At 50.0% G+C, this 18,521-nt stretch overlaps 1 protein-coding gene across 2 annotated transcripts in view; it reads left to right on the forward strand.

Annotated features, from left to right (window-relative positions):
* The first annotated feature begins 192 nt into the window (after window positions 1-192).
* The window catches only part of TMEM120B (transmembrane protein 120B), a 63,027-nt gene continuing 44,698 nt past the window's right edge, over window positions 193-18,521 (forward strand). Inside the window, exon 1 of one of the 2 annotated variants that reach the window (XM_063614719.1) lies at window positions 193-416. In XM_063614719.1, the coding sequence (XP_063470789.1) occupies window positions 348-416 (69 nt within the window). In that variant the 5' untranslated portion in view covers window positions 193-347. The remainder of the gene's footprint in view (window positions 417-18,521) is intronic. The other variant, XM_055236942.2, reaches the window with a different exon arrangement.

Below are 18,521 nucleotides of genomic sequence, written 5' to 3' on the forward strand. Positions count from 1 at the left end.
CCCAACTCTTCCTGGAAGAGACAGATTCTGGAGGCGCAGAGGCACTGCCAAGGGGGCCGCAACACACCCCGCAAGACCTTGCAAGCCTGCCATGTCCCGCTCCGGAACGCCGCACGCGGGGCGGGGCGGGGCGGGGAACATGCGCACGCGCGGCCCTGCCTCCCAGGCGTGGGGCGGGGCGGGCGCCGGGGAGGGGCCGTGTCGTCAGTTGCGCGCGTGGCTCCGGCTGCGCAGGAACAGCTGGTGCCTCCGAGGGCGGCCGGCGAGCGCGCGGGCGTGGGGCGTTGGGGGGCCGGCCGGGCAGCGCTGCGGGAGCTGCCGCCGCCGCCGCCTTGCACCATCGCATCATGTCCGGGCAGCTGGAGCGTTGCGAGCGCGAATGGCACGAGCTGGAGGGAGAATTTCAAGAACTGCAGGTAGGGCCAGTTTGCCTGGTCCCGCAACTCTGCTGCCCGCGGTGCAGCGCCTTCCCCTTCCTGAGCCTCCGGCCCCGGCGGCGGGGATAGTCAGGGCCTAGGGAGTGCCCCGGCGAGGCCCCGGGGGCGGACGGGAGGCATGGACCAGCCCCCTCCCATCACCCGGCGCTTCAGCTCTTCGTCCACGTGGGGCGCCGGGTCGCAGCCCCCATTTCCGCCGCCCTCCCACTGGCTCTCTGCTCCAGGCACCCCGTTCGCTACAGAAAGTTGGTCTGTGGCCTCTGAGGCAAGTTCCAGGCGTGTTCATCTGTGGGGGTGGTTCAAAGAGAACAGCCCAGCCCCCACCTCTGCAGGGTCTCCCCAAATCTCACCCCGCCCCCTCCCATCTGCTTTTGGTAGCTCAGCTCCCACCGCGTACTCTGGCGGGGCAGCACCATCCTGCAGCTCTGTTTTGGGAGGTGTACTTAGGAGCTGTTCACCTTGAACCTCTAGGCTGTGCTTGGGGATTAGGGACCCCTATTTCCTGTCTTTGGGGGCTCTGACGCTGCTGCAGGCTGAGTTTGGCGTGGAGAGCATCTGTCAGTTCGGACAGCTGGGTCGCCTCACCCAGTGATAGGGGAAACTCCCAGCTGTATCCTTCTAGCCCGGAGCCTCACACAGGGTGGAGTGAGGGCGGGTGTAAGGCGGGGGTCCTCCGGGAGAATGGCGTTGCTGCTGGAGGTGGGGAGCGGTCCTGGCAGCAGTTGTTCCTGCTAAGAGGTTCGGAGAGGCCCCAGCTACCTACCGTGTTGACTAGAGACGCCTCAGGAAACCTCGGCGTTGACCAAGAGGGACTCGGTGACTATTTTTGAAGACAGGGCTGTTCCCTCTCCAGTCACGGGATTGTTTTTTGGGGGGTTGGCTTTGCCTGAAATTACATTGCACACCATCATCCCAGTCCTCTCATTTGGAGCAGTGACATTGTCCCTGTCCAGGTAGCTCTTGTCTGCAGTTCAGTTGGCCTCCTACAGTGTGCAGAGGGGAGAGGAGGTTGCCAAGGGTGTCTCTGATGGGTCTTTCTAGACACGTGGCTGTAGATTCTGATCAATAGACAGAGGGTTGCTGGAGAGCTGAGGCAGGAATGGGGGTGCCATTTCAGGCATGAACAGAGGGGAAGGGACCTAGACTCATCTCGGCCTGTCCAGCATGTGTAGGTTGATGCCTTCTCTTCTAGGGCCTGGGTCCCATCCAGTTCTCAGGGGACTGTTTTGGCTCCACTCCCACGGAGAAGACTCAGCCACTTCTTGTTTTGTTTTGTTTTTGAGACGGAGTCTCACTGTCGCCCAGGCTGGAGTGCAGTGGCGAGATCTTGGCTCACTGCAGCCTCCGCCTCCCGGGTTCAAGCCATTCTCCGCCTCAGCTTCCTGAGTAGCTGGGATTACAGGCGTGCGCCACCATGCCCGGCTAATTTTTTTGTGTTTTAGTAGAGATGGGGTTTCACTATGTTGGCCAGGCTCCTGACCTCAGGTGATTCACCCACCTCGGCCTCCCAAAGTGCTGAGATTACAGGCATGAGCCACCGTGCCTGGCCCTCAGCCACTTCTTCTTTTTTTTTTTTTTTTTTTTTTTTAAGACAGAGTCTTGCTCTGTGGCACAATCATGGCTCACTGCAACCTCCGCCTCCCAGGTTCAAGCGATTCTCCTGCCTCAGTCTCCCAAGTAGCAGAGATTATAGGCGCGCGCCACCACGCCCAGCTAATTTTTGTATTTTTAGTAGAGACAGGGTTTCACCATGTTGGCCAGGATGGTCTCAATCTCTTGACCTCGTGATCTGCCTGCCTTGGCCTCCCAAAGTGCTGGGATTACAGTAGTGAGCCACCGTCCTTGGTCCTCAGCCACTTCTTAATGTTTTGTGCTACTGGGCTCGGAGGTCACGGTCAGCTATGGAACCAAGTGGATGTTAGGGTTGGGAATGGGAAAAGAGAAGAGGTTTGCTGTGTGAAGCTTGTGTTGTTCATAATTCCTGTCCCTTGCCATGCCTTAGACAAGGAGGAGGAGGGGGAAGAGTCTTAACACTTCAGAGTGAGGCCCGGCGCGGCGGCTCATGCCTGTAATTCCAGAACTTTGGGAGACCGAAGTGGGTGGATCACAAGGTTAGGAGTTTGAGACCAGCCTGGCCAACACAGTGAGACCCTGTCTCTACTAAAAATGCAAAATTAGCTGGGTGTGGTGGCATGTGCCTATAATCTCAGATACTCGAGTGGGTGAGGCAGGAGAATTGCTTGAACCTGGGAGGGGGAGGTTGCAGTGAGACAAGACTGCACCATTGCACTCCAGCCTGGGCAACAGAGCAAGACTCTGTCTCAAAAACAAAACAAAAAACAGCAACAACACTTCAGAGCTGTGCAATTAATGCAATTAACAGCAATTAACAGCAATTAAATAGCAAGTCTTGGCAGGCAGAGGTTGCAAAGGAGTTGTTTGACTCTTTCTTAGGGCTTGGTCCTCGATGCTGAGGTGTGTTAGGGACAAAGGGATTGGGAATCAATTCTGGATTTTGTTCCCTGGTGCACAGCAGGGGTTGTAGAAGAAGGTCTGAGTGAGTGGAAACTGATGCCTCCTGCTCGGTTCATGATGGTGGAACTGGAAGGGACTGCATCCTACTTTGGGGAAGAGGGAGCCTGCTGGCTGCAGGCTTTGGTGGTCCCCTGCTGGGTCAGGGGCCAGTCAGGGATGGCTCCCAGTGTCAAGATCATAGACTGGAGCAGAAACTGCCATCTATACCTGCAGTTCACAGATGAGGAAACTGAAGCTTGGGCATGCTGATTGGCTGGACGGGGCCCACACAGTTAGTTAGTGGTAAAGTTGGGGCCATAATTTAGTTCTCTAAATATTGGGAGACCCCTCTCTGCCTTCTCACCTTCCCCTTCATGTTAGATGTGAGAACTCTGAACTCTCAGGCTGCAAAAGGCTCTGGGATTCTGTATATGGTAAGTAGGATGTCCATTGTATATGTGCTGCGCAGTTTTGGATACGAGATATTTGTTGGGAGCTCGGTGCACTGGCTCATACCTGTAATCTCAGCACTTTGGGAGGACAAGTTGGGAGGACCGCTTCTAGCAGGATTGCCCAGCAGTTCGAGACCAGCCTGGGAAACATAGGGAAACCCCTGTCTCTACAAACAGTAAAAAAAAAAAATTGCTGGATGTGGTGGTGCATGTTTGTGGTCCCAGCTACTAGGGAGGCTGAAGTAGGAGGGCTGTTTGAGCCCCAGAGGTCAAGGCTGCAGTGAGCCATGACTGCACCACTGTACTCTAGCCTGGGTGACAGAGTTAGACCCTCTCTCAAAAAAAAAAAAAAAAAGAAAGAAAGATTTGTTGGGGAACAAGCAGGTAACAGCAGGTAGGTAGGTTAGGTAGGTGGCACACTGAACTAGAAAGCTTAACAATAGGAAGGATTTTTTTTCTACCAGAAAATCCTGGTCTATTTTAATTTTCCTACATCTTCCTTAGAATCCAGGTTGAGGGTTTCATATTCGTATCTCATTGATTCTGGGGTGATGTATAACGATGTGTAATGTCTCTATGTCTTACCTTCTATGTCTTACCTCTTTTTCCTCTCTTTTTTTTTTGTTTTTTTTTGTTTTTTGAGACAGAGTCTTGTTCTGTCCCCCAAGCTAGAGTACAGTGGCATGATCTTGGCTCACTGCAACCTTTGCCTCCCGGGTTCAAGCTATTCTCCTGCCTCAGCCTCCTGAGTAGCTGGGATTACAGGCACCTGCCACCGTGCCTGGCTAATTTTTATATTTTTAGCAGAGGCGGGGTTTCACCATCTTGGCCAGGCTGGTCTAGAACTCATGACCTCGTGATCCGCCTGCCTTGGCCTCCCAAAGTGCTGGGATTGCAGGCATGAGCCACTGCGCCTGGCTTCCCTTTTTTTAATGAAGGAAAGAAAGAACAAACCTAATTCTCAGACCCCAGAAGATTTGAAAGGTCTTTGGAATTTCCCTCCTCCCCACCCCAAGAAAACCCAACGTAATCTCTGGGACTGTCGAGAGGAAAGGATCAGTTTTCTTTGGACTGTGATTTGCATGTGTCAGGGCCTTCCTGAACCCTGGGGCACAGTTGAGTCTCCATGAGGACTTAGTTTTTGGGTGGTTGGGGTTTCAGGCATGCTGGTGAGTTGAGTGCTAGTCTGAGACCAGTGTGCTCCTGGTCTCCTGGCCTGTGGTGTGACCGCAGAAGGTCACTTAGAGACACAAGGGCAAGTAATTTAATGAGCATTTCCTGCCTTGCATCACTGGAAACCTGATCTTGTTCCTCCCAGCCAAGGAAGAAGGTGGCCTGTGGCAGCTTTTCCCTAAGTCTGACCTCACAGTGATGCAAGGGCCTTGAAGGCCACTGTAAAGATTTTGGCTTTTACTGCTAATGACATGTACATCCGTCTGGCTGCTGTGTATAGAATAGACATCAGGGAGACAGGCTCAAAGCAAGAAGATCAGCATTATTTCATTAATAACCCTATGAAATAGATCCTGGAATCTCTATTTTACAGAGGTTAGGTCACTTATCCAAGGTCACATGGCCTATCAGTGCTGGAGCCAGTGTTCCAACCCAGGCTGTTGAACACCAGCGTCTGTGCTCTTAACTACTGCCCAAGGCTGATCTGTGCCCTGAGTACTCCTGTTAGCTTTTGTTTCTCTTCTATCTTGGCTTTTGGGGCGTCTTTCTTTCTTTTTTATTTGAGACAGAGTCTCTCTCTGTTGCCCAGGCTGGAGTGCAGTGGCTCGATCTCAGCTCACCACAACCTCCGCCTTCCAGGTTCAAGCGATTCTTCTGCCTCAGCCTCCCGAGTAGCTGGGATTACAGACGCATGCCACCATGCCTGGCTAATTTTTGTATTTTTAGTAGAGACAGGGTTTCACTATGTTGGCCAGGCTGGTCTCGAACTTCTGACCTCGTGATCTGCCCGTCTTGGCCTCCCAAAGTGCTGGGATTACAAGCGTGAGCCACTGCGCCCAGCCGGGCATGTTTCTTTAGTAGCAGATTGTGTGGAAAAAAACACTGCACAGGGAATCAGTATTCTTAAGTTCAGGTCCTAGCTTTGCCATTGTCTAGTATCTGAATTTGGTGAGCCACCTCTCTCAGCTTGAGTTTCTTTATTTAAAAGGCTGACAATAATAATCGTAACAACAACAATAACAATAGCTAACTGTGTGAAACATAGATTATCCCGTTTAATCTAAATGTCAACCCATGGCCTGGCGCAGTGGCTCATGCCTGTAATCCCAGCACTTTGGGAGGCTAAGGAGGGCAGATCACTTTGAGCTTCGGTGTTCAAGACCAGCCTGGGCAACATGGTGAAACCCCATCACTACAAAAAAAAAACAAAAAACAAAAATACAAAACTTAGCTGGGCATTGGTGGCTCACTCCTGTAATCCCAGCTACTTGGGAGGCTGAGGCTGGGGAATCGCTTGAACCCAGAAGGCGGAGGTTGCAGTGAGCCAAGATTGTGCCAGGGCACTCCAGCCTGGGTGACAGAGTGAGATCCTGTCTCAAAAATTAATGAATGAATGAGTGAATGAATGAATGACAACCCTGTTTTTTAGTTGAGGAGATTGAAGCTAAGAGATGTTAAGTAACTTGAAAGTCATGGAGCCAGAATTTGAACCCATGCCTGCTGTATAACTCAGATACTTTTTGGGTTCCTAATACTGTGGGCTCCAAAAGTATCCTGAGACTCTTAGCTCTCGAAGAAAAGTTTTTTGTTTTTTTTTTGAGACGGAGTCTCGCTCTGTCGACCAGGCTGGAGTGCAGTGGCACAATCTCCGCTCACTGCAAGCTCTGCCTCCTGGGTTCATGCCATTCTCCTGCCTCAGCCTCCTGAGTAGCTGGGACTACAGGCGCCTGCCACCACACCTGGCTAATTTTTTGTATTTTTAGTAGAGACGGGGTTTCACCGTGGTCTCGATCTCCTGACCTCATGATCTGCCTGCCTCAGCCTCCCAAAATGCTGGGATTACAGGCTTGAGCCACCGCGCCCGGCCTAGAAGAAAAGTTTTGAACTTGCTGGGTCTCTTTTCATTTATATAGTGCTTTCATATAATGCACTATCAGGACTCTTAGTTGCAAATGAAAAAAACCCAGTCTGACTGGTTTTAAGCCAAAAGAGGGTTTATTGAGTCAAGTCTCGTGGCAAATGGCTTCAGGCAAGGCTGGATCCAGGAGCTCAGGTGATGTCTATGTGTTGATGTCTCTCTCTCTCTCTCTCTCCTCTGTGTCAGCATTATTCTCAGGCAGTCCCTCCCATGTTGTGGCAAAGATGGCCAGGTAGCCCTCAGCTGACATCTGTCAGCTTAGCAGCTCTGGCAGAAACAGAGCATCCTTTCCCCCTGTGGTTTCAGCAAGCGTCCCAGGGCTGACTGTCATTGGCCCAGCTTGGGTCATGTGACTATGCCTTACTTAACCAGTCACTGTGGCACTGATTGGCCAGGTCATGGTCACATGTCTGCTCCTGAAGCCTAAAAGTGGGATCAGTGCCACCACACTACATGAAACGAGTTGGGGAGGGATGGTCCCATGAAGGAAAATCACAATGCTGGTAGTTTAAAAAAAAAGACAGAGAGAGGGATGCTGGACAGGCACCTTTTGGGGGATAATAGAAATTGTTGACTGGGTGTGGTGGCCTACGCCTGTAATCCCAACAGGAGGCTGAGGCAGGTAGATCGCTTGAGCCCAGGAGTTTGAGACCAGCCTGGGCAATGTGGTAATACCCTGACTCTACAAAAAAACCCACAAAAATTAGCTAGGCATGGTGTCGTGCACCCATGGTCCCACCTACTTGGGAGGCTGAAGCAGGAGGATTACCTAAGTTCAGGAAGTGGAGTTTGCAGTGAGCTGAGATCCTGCCACTGCGCTCCAGCCTGGGTGACAGAGTGAGACCCTGTCTCAAAAAATATTTTTTTCTTCAAGGGAAACAGTGGCATCTGTTGGACACTGCTTAAACTGCTAATGGGGGTGGTTCACAGTTGCATGTTAGGCCACACTGCATTCTTTTTTTTTTGAGACAGAGTTTTGCTCTTGTTGTCCAGGCTGGAGTACAATGGCTCTGTCTCGGCTCACTGCAACCTCTGCCTCTCGGGCTCAAGTGATTCTCCTGCCTCAGCCTCCTGAGTAGCTGTAGCTGGGACTACAGGCACATGCCACCACACCTGGCTAATTTTTGTATTTTTAGTAGAGACAGGGTTTCACCATGTCAGCCAGCTGGTCTCGAACTCCTGACCTCAGGTGATCTGCCTGCCTCGGCCTCCCAAAGTGCTGGGATTATAGGCATGAGCCACCGCACCCAGCCCACATTACATTCTTGATGATGTCATATCTTTGTGACAGTGCCTAGCCTGCTGCATGCACCTCATCTCCCAGCTCTTTCACAGCTGACGAAACCGAGGCACAGAGGGATTACATAACTCAGCTAATAAGTGGCAGGCTCTGGATCTGAACTCAGGCAACCTGATGGCAGCATCAAATCACTTAACCATTGTGTTTTCATGCCACCCAAATGCCTGCCTCTCACGCACAGACCCCCACTTACTGCTCCCGTAACATACCGTTCATGGATTCTGACACATGACTCAGAATCTGTCCCGGCACAGGACGCATACACGTTAGGCGAAATCATCCTTGGTGTTTCTATGGTGATGAGTCCTGGTTAAGTATAGTCAGCATCTGAAAGTCTATTTGAAGTTGATTTCTTTTTTTTTTTTTTTTTTTTTTGAGATGGAGTCTCGCTGTGTCACCCAGGCTGGAGTGCAGTGGCGCGATCTCGGCTCACTGCAAGCTCCGCCTCCCGGGTTCACGCCATTCTCCTGCCTCAGCCTGTCCGAGTAGCTGGGACTACAGGCGCCCGCCACCACGCCCGGCTAATTTTTTTGTATTTTTAGTAGAGACGGGGTTTCACCGTGGTCTCGATCTCCTGACCTCGTGATCCGCCCGCCTCGGCCTCCCAAAGTGCTGGGATTACAAGCGTGAGCTACCGCGCCTGGCTGAAGTTGATTTCTTAGAGCTATATAAAAGTATCTCCTGTCCGGGCACAGTGGCTCATGCCTGTAATCCTAGCACCTTGGGAGGCCAAGATAGGCAGGTCATTTGAGCTCAGGAGTTTGAGACCAGCCTAGGCAACGTGGCAAAACCCGTCTCTACAAAAAATACAAAAATTAGACAGGCATGATGGCGCAGGCCTGTAGTTTCAGCTACTCGGGAGGTTGAGAGAGGAGGATCGCCTGAGCCCAGGGAGGTGAAGGCTGTGGTGAGCAGCCATGATTGTGTCACTGCACTCCAGACTGGGCGACAGAGTAAGACTGTGCCTCAAAAAAAAAAAAGTAATCTCTTGAAAGTTTACCACCAGCAAGAGGCACAGCTCTAAGGCACCACACTTAAGTGGCGGTGTGGCCCTGTTGCAGTCTACCGGACTGCCCAGCGACTTTTGATGCTCCTGGGCCAGAACCCTGTCTGTAAATGCCGTGAGCTTCCTCTAGCAATTCCTGCAACAAATGTTGACTCCCCAGTCCTGGATCTTCTGACAGCCAAGATGTGTTAAGGAGGTGTCTCCAGATGTTTCACATCTGTGCTGGGAACAAGAATCATTAACCTCATCTTCCCACTGGGGCAGAGCTTGGGTCTCAGAGGACAGCAGAGGTGGCAGAGATCCCTGAATCTTCCAAAGGAAACTTGCTTGTTTGTGTCTTCTTCATGCGGAGTATGGTAATTAGACAAGTAGGGAAGATGCTCTGGGCATGCCAGCTCACAGAGCTCATGTGAGCACTTCTCCTTTTTGTTGTTGTTTTGTAAGAGAGGGTCTCATTTTGTCGCCCAGGCTGGAATGCAGTGGTCCCATCATGGATCACTGCAGCTTCAACTTCCTGGGTTCAAGCGATTCTCCCTCTTCAGCCTCCTGAGTAGCTGGGACTACAGGCACACACCACCACTTGGCTAATTTTTGTAATTTTTGTAGAGGTGGGGTTTTGTCATGTTGCCCAGGCTGGTCTTGAACTTCTGGCCTCAAGCATTCCTCCCATCTCAGCCTCCCAAAGTGCTGAGACTATAGGTATGAGTGCCCGGCCCTCCTTTTTTTTTTTCCAACCAAGAATTTCACTCTCGTTGCCCAGGCTGGAGTGCAGTGGTGCCATCTTGGCTCACTGCAACCTCTGCCTTCTGGTTTCAAGCAATTCTCCTGCCTCAGCCTCCCAAGTAGCTGGGATTACAGGCAGGCGCCACCACACCCAGCTAATTTTTGTATTTTTAGTAGATGGGGTTTCACCATGTTGGCCAGGCTGGTCTTGAACTCCTAACCTCGTGATCTGTCTGCCTCAGCCTCCCAAAGTGCTGGGATTATAGGCGTGAGCCGCTGCACCCAGCCCTGGCCCTCCTTTTTTTTGAATGGAATCCGTTCTGCTTTTTTTTTTTTTTTTTTTGAGATAGCATCTTGCTCTGTCGCCCAGGCTGGAGTGCAGTGGCTCAGTCTCAGCTCATTGCAACCTCTGCCTCCCGGGTTCAAGCGATTTTCCTGCTTCAGCCTCCTGAGTAGCTGGGACTACAGGCGTGCGCCACCATGCCCAGCTAATTTTTGTATTTTTAGTAGAGACAGGGTTTCACCATGTTGGCCAGGATGGTCTCGATCTCTTGACCTTGTGATCCACCCGCCTTGGCCTCCCAAAGTGCTGGGACTATAGGCGTGAGCCACCACATCTGGCCTTTTTTTTTTTTTTTTTTTGAGATAGAGTCTCGCTCTGTTGCCCAGGCTGGAATACAGTGGCACAATCTCGGCTCACTGCAACCTCTGCCTCCCGGGTTCAAGCGATTCTTCTGCCTCAGCCCCCTGAGTAGTTGGTATTACAGGCGTGTGCTACCACAGCAGGCTAATTTTTTTATTTGTAGTAAAGACGGGGTTTCACCTTGTTGATCAGGCTAGTGTCGAACTCCTGACCTTGTGATCTGCCCACCTCAGCCTCCCATAGTGCTGGGATTAGAGGCATGAGCCACTGTGCCCGGCCTCCATTCTACATTTTTATAAGTAATACATATTCACACAGTCAAAAATTCACGTAGCAGCCATGCACAGTGGTTTTTATAACACAACTAAAAACTGGGAACCTGAACGTCTGTGGGAATGGATCATTACACTGAGCACCCAGAGAGAGGTGAAGCAGGAGAGTGAATAAACTGAGCTACCTGTGGTAACATCTTGCAGAAAGTTGCAGAGGGGTATATACAATGTAGCACTTGCAATAAAGGCAAAAACATTCAAAACAACACAGTATATTGCTTAATGATACATTGTATGTAGTCCAAGTATAAAGACTTGCAAAGGAGTGATAAAGACCACAGTTGGTGCTATCGTGGAAATTCAGACAAGGCCCAAGCAGGAAGTCAATGTCTGTCTAAGGAAGGTCTCGCTGAAAATAAGGGGCTGTTTACAAAGGTGTGGGCAGTTTTTTAAATTTACTTTTTTTTTTTTTTTTTTTTTGAGATGGAGTTTCGCTCTTGTTGCCCAGGCTGGAGTGCAATGGCGCGATCTCGGCTCACCGCAACCTCCACCTCCCGGGTTCAAGCAATTCTCCTGCCTCAGCCTCCTGAGTAGCTGGGATTACAGGCGTGCGCCTCCACACCCGGCTGATTTTGTATTTGTAGTAGAGATGGGGTTTCTCCATGTTAGTCAGGCTGGTCTCAAACTCCTGACCTCAGGTGATCCACCTGCCTCCCCTCCCAAAGTGCTGGGATTACAGACATGAGCCACTCCGTCCGGCTTTTTTGTTTGTTTGTTTGTTTTGTTTTAAGAGAGAGAGGGGGTCTAACTCCATCGCTCAGGCTGAAGTGCAGTGGCGGTATCATAGCTCACTGCAGCCTTGAACTCCTAGGCTCAAGCTGTCTTCCCACCTCAGCCTCCTGAGTAGCTGGGACTACAGGCATGTGCCACTGTGCTCAGCTAATGTTCTAATCTTTTGCAGAGACAGAGTCTTGCTGTGTTGCCCAGGCTCGGGTATGGGCAGTTTAATGGCTGGAGCTGGCCACAGCAGGGAGCTGTTACTAGTCCTGATCCTGAAAGGGGAGGAGTCACCAGAGCTTGGCACAAGCTTGTGCTGGCAGGGCAGGAGCTGCCAGTGAGGAGCTGTAGTGGATGAAGGGGGCAGCAGAACAGGGAGGAGGCAAGAGGAACAGATACCCCAGCCTCTCTCTCCTCCTGCCCTCCAGTCTTCTGGTGACTACCATTGACCAAACCCAACTGGAGGGCAGTTCCTAGGGATCAGCCTCCCAGGGCACAGAGAAAGCCAGGACTGATCTAGGGTGGGCATGGGTTGAGGAAATTACCACAATCCACCTCTTTGGCAGGGGCAGAGGATAGGAATACCATGTAGGAGGGATCCATGAGGCCATTCAACTCTGTGTGCACTATTCCTTCTTTTCTTTTCTTTTTTTTTTCTTTTGAGACAAGGTCTCACTCTGACACTTGGACTAGAGTGCGGGGCTGTGATCATGACCACGACAGCCTTCGCCTCCTGGCTCAAGTGGCCCTCCTGTCTCAGTCTCGCAAGTAGCTGTGACTACAGGCACATACCACCATGCCAACTATAAGTAAATTTTTTTTTTTTGAGAGATGGGATCTCGCTGTGTTGTCCAGGCTGGTTTCAAGTGATCTTTTTTTTTTTGAGATGGAGTCTTGCACTGTCACCCAGGCTGGAGTGCAGTGGCGTGATCTCCACTCACTGCAACCTTCACCTCCTGGGTTCAAGTGATTCTCCTGCCTCAGCCTCCATAGTAGCTGGGATTACAGGCACCCGCCACCACGCCCAGCTAATTTTTTGTCTTTTTGGTAGAGACAGTTTCACTATGTTGGCCAGGCTGGTCTTGAACTCCTGACCTCGTGATACGCCCGCCTCAGCCTCACAAAGTGCTGGGATTACAGGTGTGAGCAACCGTGCCCAGCCAGATAATTTTTATATTTTTGGTAGACACAGGGTTTCACCATGTTGGCCAGGCTGATCTCGAACTCCCGGCCTCAAGTGATCCACCCGCCTTGGCCTCCCAAAGTGCTGGGATTACAGGTGTGAGCCACTGCACCTGGCTACACTATTTCTTAGGCTTATGGTGAGAAGATGGATGTTAATTAAATGATGTTATATCTTTTTTTTTATGCCTTAACTATTTCATAATAAAATATGCAGGAGACCAAAAAATAACGCAACATACTAAAAGTTTTTTTTTTTTTTTTTTTTTTTTTTTTTTTTTTTTTGAGATGGAGTCTCACTCTGTCACCCAGGCTGGAATGCAGTCGAACAATCTTGACTCACTGCAAGCTCTGCCTCTCAGGTTCACGCCATTCTCCTGCCTCAGCCTCTCGAGTAGCTGGGACTACAGGCGCCTGCCACCACACCCAGCTAATTTTTTGTATTTTTAGTAGAGACAGGGTTTCACCACGTTAGCCAGTATGGTCTTGATCTCCTGACCTCGTGATTCACCTGCCTCGGCCTCCCAAAGTGCTGGGATTACAGGCATGAGCCACCGCACCTGGCCAACATACTAAAAGTTTTATAAAGAGAAACAGCTCTATAGGCTCCATGTCAGTCATTTACGTGGTTAGGACCATGCAAATATCACTTACAGCAGAATCAAGTAGTGTACTATGATTGTATTTTTCTCTCTTGGAAGAATAAGTGTCTTGGTATTTGATTCCTTACTGTCAGTGTTTTCCTTATAATTACCCTTTTTCTCCTTTGTTCCAATTTGGGTATTCTATGAAGTGTGCTTTGTTTGTTTGTTTGGATTGGCCTTGAGGTAGGCAGCTGGGGAGTTGGGGGTTGCCTTGTGCTGCAGAATGGATTTTCTTCCACAGCTATCTGTCTGTGCCCCCAGCACTCTCAGTTAAATTTTTAGAGCTAGGGACTCGATGGTGGGAGTCAATCATGTTTAATATGCTGGTGGGCCCTGCACTGTCTGCAGAGAGCTGCCTCCCATTTTGGGGTGAGGGTCTCCCGTGTTCCAATCTACTGCTGCCAAGGTTAGAAATAAAAATAGCAGTTTGGCATCTTCTTTAAAAGTTAGCCAGAAGTTTACCGTATGACCCAGCAATTCCATTCCTGGGTATCTACCCAAGATAAATGAAAAGACAGGTCCATGCAGACTTATATGACATCGGATCTTCATAGCAGCATTATTCACGATACAGTAACCAAAAACTCAAAACAACCCAAACAACTGGTGTATCTGGGCCACATTTTTATTGCTGACTATCAATAAAAGGAAACAAAACAGATCCATGCTACAAAAACATGATGCTAAGTCAAAGAAGCCAGATGCAAAAACCCCATGCTGTATGATTCCATTTATATGAAATATGCAGAAAAGAACTATTATAGAGACAGGGCCAGGCATGGTGCCTCACGCCCGCAATCCCAGCACTCTGGGAGGCCAAGGAGGGCAGATCACCTGAGGTCAGGAGTTCAAGACCAGCCTGGACAATATGGCGAAACCGCATCTCTACTATAAATACAAGAATTAGCCGGGCGTGGTGATGCACACCTGTAGTCCCAGCTACTGAGGAGGCTGAGGCACGAGGATGGCTTGAACCTGAGAGGCGGAGGTTGCAGTGAACTGAGGTCGTGCCATTGCACTTCAGTCTGGGAAACAGAGTGAGACTCCGTCTCAAAAAAAAAAAAAAGCTTCAGGCTGGGCACGGTGGCTCACACCTGTAATCCCAGCACTTTGGGAGGCTAAGCAGGATCAGCCTGGGCAACATGGCAAAACCGCATCTCTACTACAAATACAAAAATTAGTTTCATAACCCGGTCTCAAAATAAATAGATACAAATAATTTAAAAATGCTTTAGTTTCTCTGTTTGGTAGAAAAACACCCAGTGGGTGTTCAGAGATATGCATTTTTAGGGGTGCTGCTTAGTTCCTGGCTTGATGAAGGAATCATTCAAGCAACCTCCAAGTCCCTGATTTTTCACATCTTTAGGATGACATCCAGGGACCATGGCTCACACCTGTCTTCCCAGCACTTTGGGAGGCCAAGGCAAGAGGATTGCTTGAACCCAGGAGTTTGAGACCAGCCTGGGCAGCATAATGAGACCCCGTCTCTGCAAAAAAATAAAAAATGAGCCAGGCGTGGTGGTGGGTGCCCATGGTCCCAGCTTCTCGGGAGGCTGAGGCAGGAGGATCGCTTGAGCTGGGGAAGTTGAGGCTGTGGTGAGCTGTGATTGCATCACTGCCCTTCCAGCCTGCGTGACAGAGAGAGGCCCTGTCTCAAAAAAAAAAAAAAAAAAAAAAAAAAAAAGACCGTGCCCTGGTTAAGAGATTGGTAACGATGAGTCCAAGGTTCAGAGCTTCTTTTCTTAACTAAGTGTGGTTAACTTTGCCCAGAAGGAAAGTTCTGTTCTTTGCCATATTAATCTGATTTTTTTTTTTCTCCCTAAGACAGAGTCTCACTCTGTCGCCCAGGCTGGAGTGCAGTGTTGTGATCTCAGCTCACTGCACCCTCTGCCTTCCAGGTTGAAGTGATTCTCCGGCCTCAGCCTCCTGAATAGCTGGGATTACAGGTGCCTGCCACCATGCCTGGCGAATTTTTGTATTTTTAGTAGAGAATGGGTTTCACCATGTTGGCCAGGCTTGTGTCGAACCCCTGATTTCAGATGATCCGCCCACCTCGGCCTCCCAAAGTGCTGGGATTACAGGCATGAGTCACCGCGCCCGGCCAACACTCGCTTCTGAAATGGAGACACTCAGCCCCAACTGGGAAAGTAAAACAGAACAGCACAGAATGTGTTTGCTTATGTAATTAGGAAGTCAGAAGCGTGCTACTTTCAGGTGTAAGCAGTTCCAGGAGCTCAGATGCAATCATTAGGGCTCCGCTTTCATCTACCTCTCTGCCCTGTTTTCCCAAACTGGGTTCATTCTCAGGCTGGGTCCTCCAGAGACTGGCAAGACAGCCCTATGAGCTCTGGGTCCCCATCTTGCTACCTTCAAAACTAGGGGGAGAAGAGTTTCTCTTTCTCAGCAGTTCTCATAAATGCTCTTCAACTGAGTTTTGCTGGTTCCAGATGCCCATCCCTGAATTACCTGCTGGGTCGGGAGGCCGATGTTCTGACTGACCGGGCCTGGGCCACGTGCTCTCTCCTGGAGCCTGTGGCCAGGCCTAACCCCGCTTCTAGCCACATTTCATGGACTGAGTGTGGCAGAGGGATGGGTACCTAAAAAAACTATGCGGATGTTAACCAGAAGGGGAATGGCTGCCTGATTGGCAAAAACAACAGAAAGCCTCCATCTGGCCAGCTGGTTCCATTCGAGGCTACAGGGCCAAGGTTGCTTGGAGGCTTGCAGTGCCTCCGTTGGCTCACTCTCTGCTCCCAGGAAAAGCGTCTGAAAGCACAGGTCCAACTGAGGGCCTCCTGGAGACACCCTGATGTGCAAAGAGTAGCCAGGGACTCCAAGGGAAGACTGGGATTATATCTCCTCCACCTGGCAGAAATGCCCCATGCACAGTGCATCATGACAGCCGTGTAGAAAACAGTATGGCAGTTCCTCAAAAAATTAAACAGAATTACCATATGGTCCAGCAATTCCACTTCTGGGGTATATACCTAAAACAATTGAAAACAGGTGGGATGTGGTGGCTCACATCTGTAATCCCAGCACTTTGGGAGGCTGAAGTGGGAGAATAGCGTCAGCCCAGGAGTTGGAGATCAGCCTGGGCAACATAGTGAGATCATCTCTACAAGAAAAAAAAAAAAAAAGCTGGCATGGTGGCACATGCCTATAGTTCCAGCTACTCGGGAGGCTGAGGTGGGAGGATCGCTTGAGCCCAGGAGTTTGAGGCTGCAGTGAGCCATGATTGTGCCACTGCACTGCAGCCTGGGTGACAGCGATCCTGTCTTTTAAAATATTGAAAGCGGGGTCTCAGAAAGATATTTGTACACCCATGCTCACAGCAGCATTGTTCTCAATAGCCAAAAGATGGAAGCAACCCATCTTCCATTCATCAGTGGAGGCGTGGATAAATAAAATGTGGCTCGTCCATACAGTGGACTACTAGCCTTAAAAAGGAAGGAAATTGGCCGGGCATGGTGGCTCACGCCTGTAATCCCAGCACTTTGGGAGGCCGAGGCGGGCGGATCATGAGGTCAGGAGATTGAGACCATCCTGGCTAACACTGTGAAACCCCATTTCTACTAAAAATACAAAAAATTAGCCGGGCATGGTGGTGGGCACCTGTAGTCCCAGCTACTTGGGAGGCTGAGGCAGGAGAAAGGCATGAACCTGAGAGGCGGAGGTTGCAGTGAGCCGAGATCGCGCCACTGCACTCCAGCCTGGGTGACAGAGCGAGACTCCGTCTCAAAAAAAAAGCAATTCTGGCCAGGCGCGGTGGCTCACGCCTGTAATCCCAGCACTTTGGGAGGCCGAAGTGGGCAGATCATGAGGTCAGGAGATCGATACCATCCTGGCCAACATGGTGAAACTCTGTCTCTACTAAAAATACAAAAATTAGCTGGGCATGGTAGCAGGTGCCTGTAATCCCAGCTACTCAAGAGGCTGAGGAAGGAGAATCACTGGAACCCAAGAAGCGGAGGTTGCAGTGAGCCGAGATTGGGCCACTGCACTCCAGCCTGGCAACAGAGTGAAACTCCATCTCAAAAAAAAAAAAAAAAAAAAATGAGAAGGAAATTCTGATGCATGCCAGGATATGGATGAGCCTGGAGCACATTATGCTAAGTGATAAATAAGCCAGTCATTAAAGGACACATACTGGTCTGGGCACGGTGGCTCACACCTGTAATTCCAGCACTTTAGGAGGCAGAGGCGGGCAGATCATGAGGTCAGGAGATCGAGACCATCCTGGCTAACAAGGTGAAACCCCTTCTCTACTTAAAAAAAAAATACAAAAATTAGCTGGGCATGGTACTGCATGCCTGTAGCCCCAGCTACTTGGAAGGCTGAGGCAGGAGAATCACTTGAATCCAGGAGGTGGAGGTTTCAGTGAGCCGAGATCACTCCACTACACTCCAGCCTGGCAACACAGCACTGTCAAAAAAAAAAAAAAAAACCAGGCGCGGTAGCTCATGCCTGTAATCCCAGCACTTTGGGAGGCCAAGGTGGGTGGATCACCTGAGGTTGGGAGTTCAAGACCAGCCTGACCAACATGGAGAAACCCCGTCTCTACTAAAAACACAAAAATTAGCTGGGCATGGTGGCACATGCCTGTAATCCCAGCTACTCAGGAGGCTGAGGCAGGAGAATCACTTGAACCCAGGAGGCGGAGGTTTCGGTGAGCTGAGATCGCACCATTGCACTCCAGTCTGGGCAACAAGAGCGAAACTCCGTCCCAAAAAAAAAAAAAAAAAAAAAGACACATACTGTATGATTCCACTTATAGGCGGTACCTAGAGTAGTCAAATTCATAGAGACAGAAGACAGAATAGTGGTTGCCAGGGGCTGAGGGGAAGGTGAAATGGGGAATTATTTGATGGGTTCATGGTTTCTGTTTGGCATGATGAAAAAGTTCTGGAAATGGATTGTGGTATAGTCACACATCACATACTGATATGCCTGTAAAAGACAGTGGGCCCATGAGATTACATATACAACAGTGATCCCATAATATTATGATGCTATATTTTTACTGTACCTTTTTCTATGTTTAGATACATTTATTTATTTATTTTATTTTTTTCAGATGTAGTCTTGCTTTGTCACCCAGGCTGGAGTGCAGTGGTGCAATCTAGGCTCACTGCAACGTCTGCCTCCCTAGCTCAAGCGATTCTCCTGCCTCAGCCTCCTGAGTAGCTGAGATTACAGGTGGGTGCCACCATGCCTGGCTAATTTTTGTAGTATTTTTAGCAGAGAAGGGGTTTTGCCATACTGGTCAGGCTGGTCTCAAACTCCTGGCCTCAAGTGATCTGCCCTTGGCCCTGTTTAGATACATTTAGATACATGAATACTTACCACTGTGTTACAGTCTGCTACAGTATTGAGTACAGTAGCATGCTGTGTAGGTTTGTAGCCCAGGAGCAATAGGCTATACCATCCAGGTTTCTGTAGGTGTACTCTAACATCTGCATAATGACGACATTGCCTAA

This window comes from Symphalangus syndactylus, chromosome 13 (assembly GCF_028878055.3).
Source record: "Symphalangus syndactylus isolate Jambi chromosome 13, NHGRI_mSymSyn1-v2.1_pri, whole genome shotgun sequence".
Lineage (NCBI taxonomy): Eukaryota > Metazoa > Chordata > Mammalia > Primates > Hylobatidae > Symphalangus > Symphalangus syndactylus.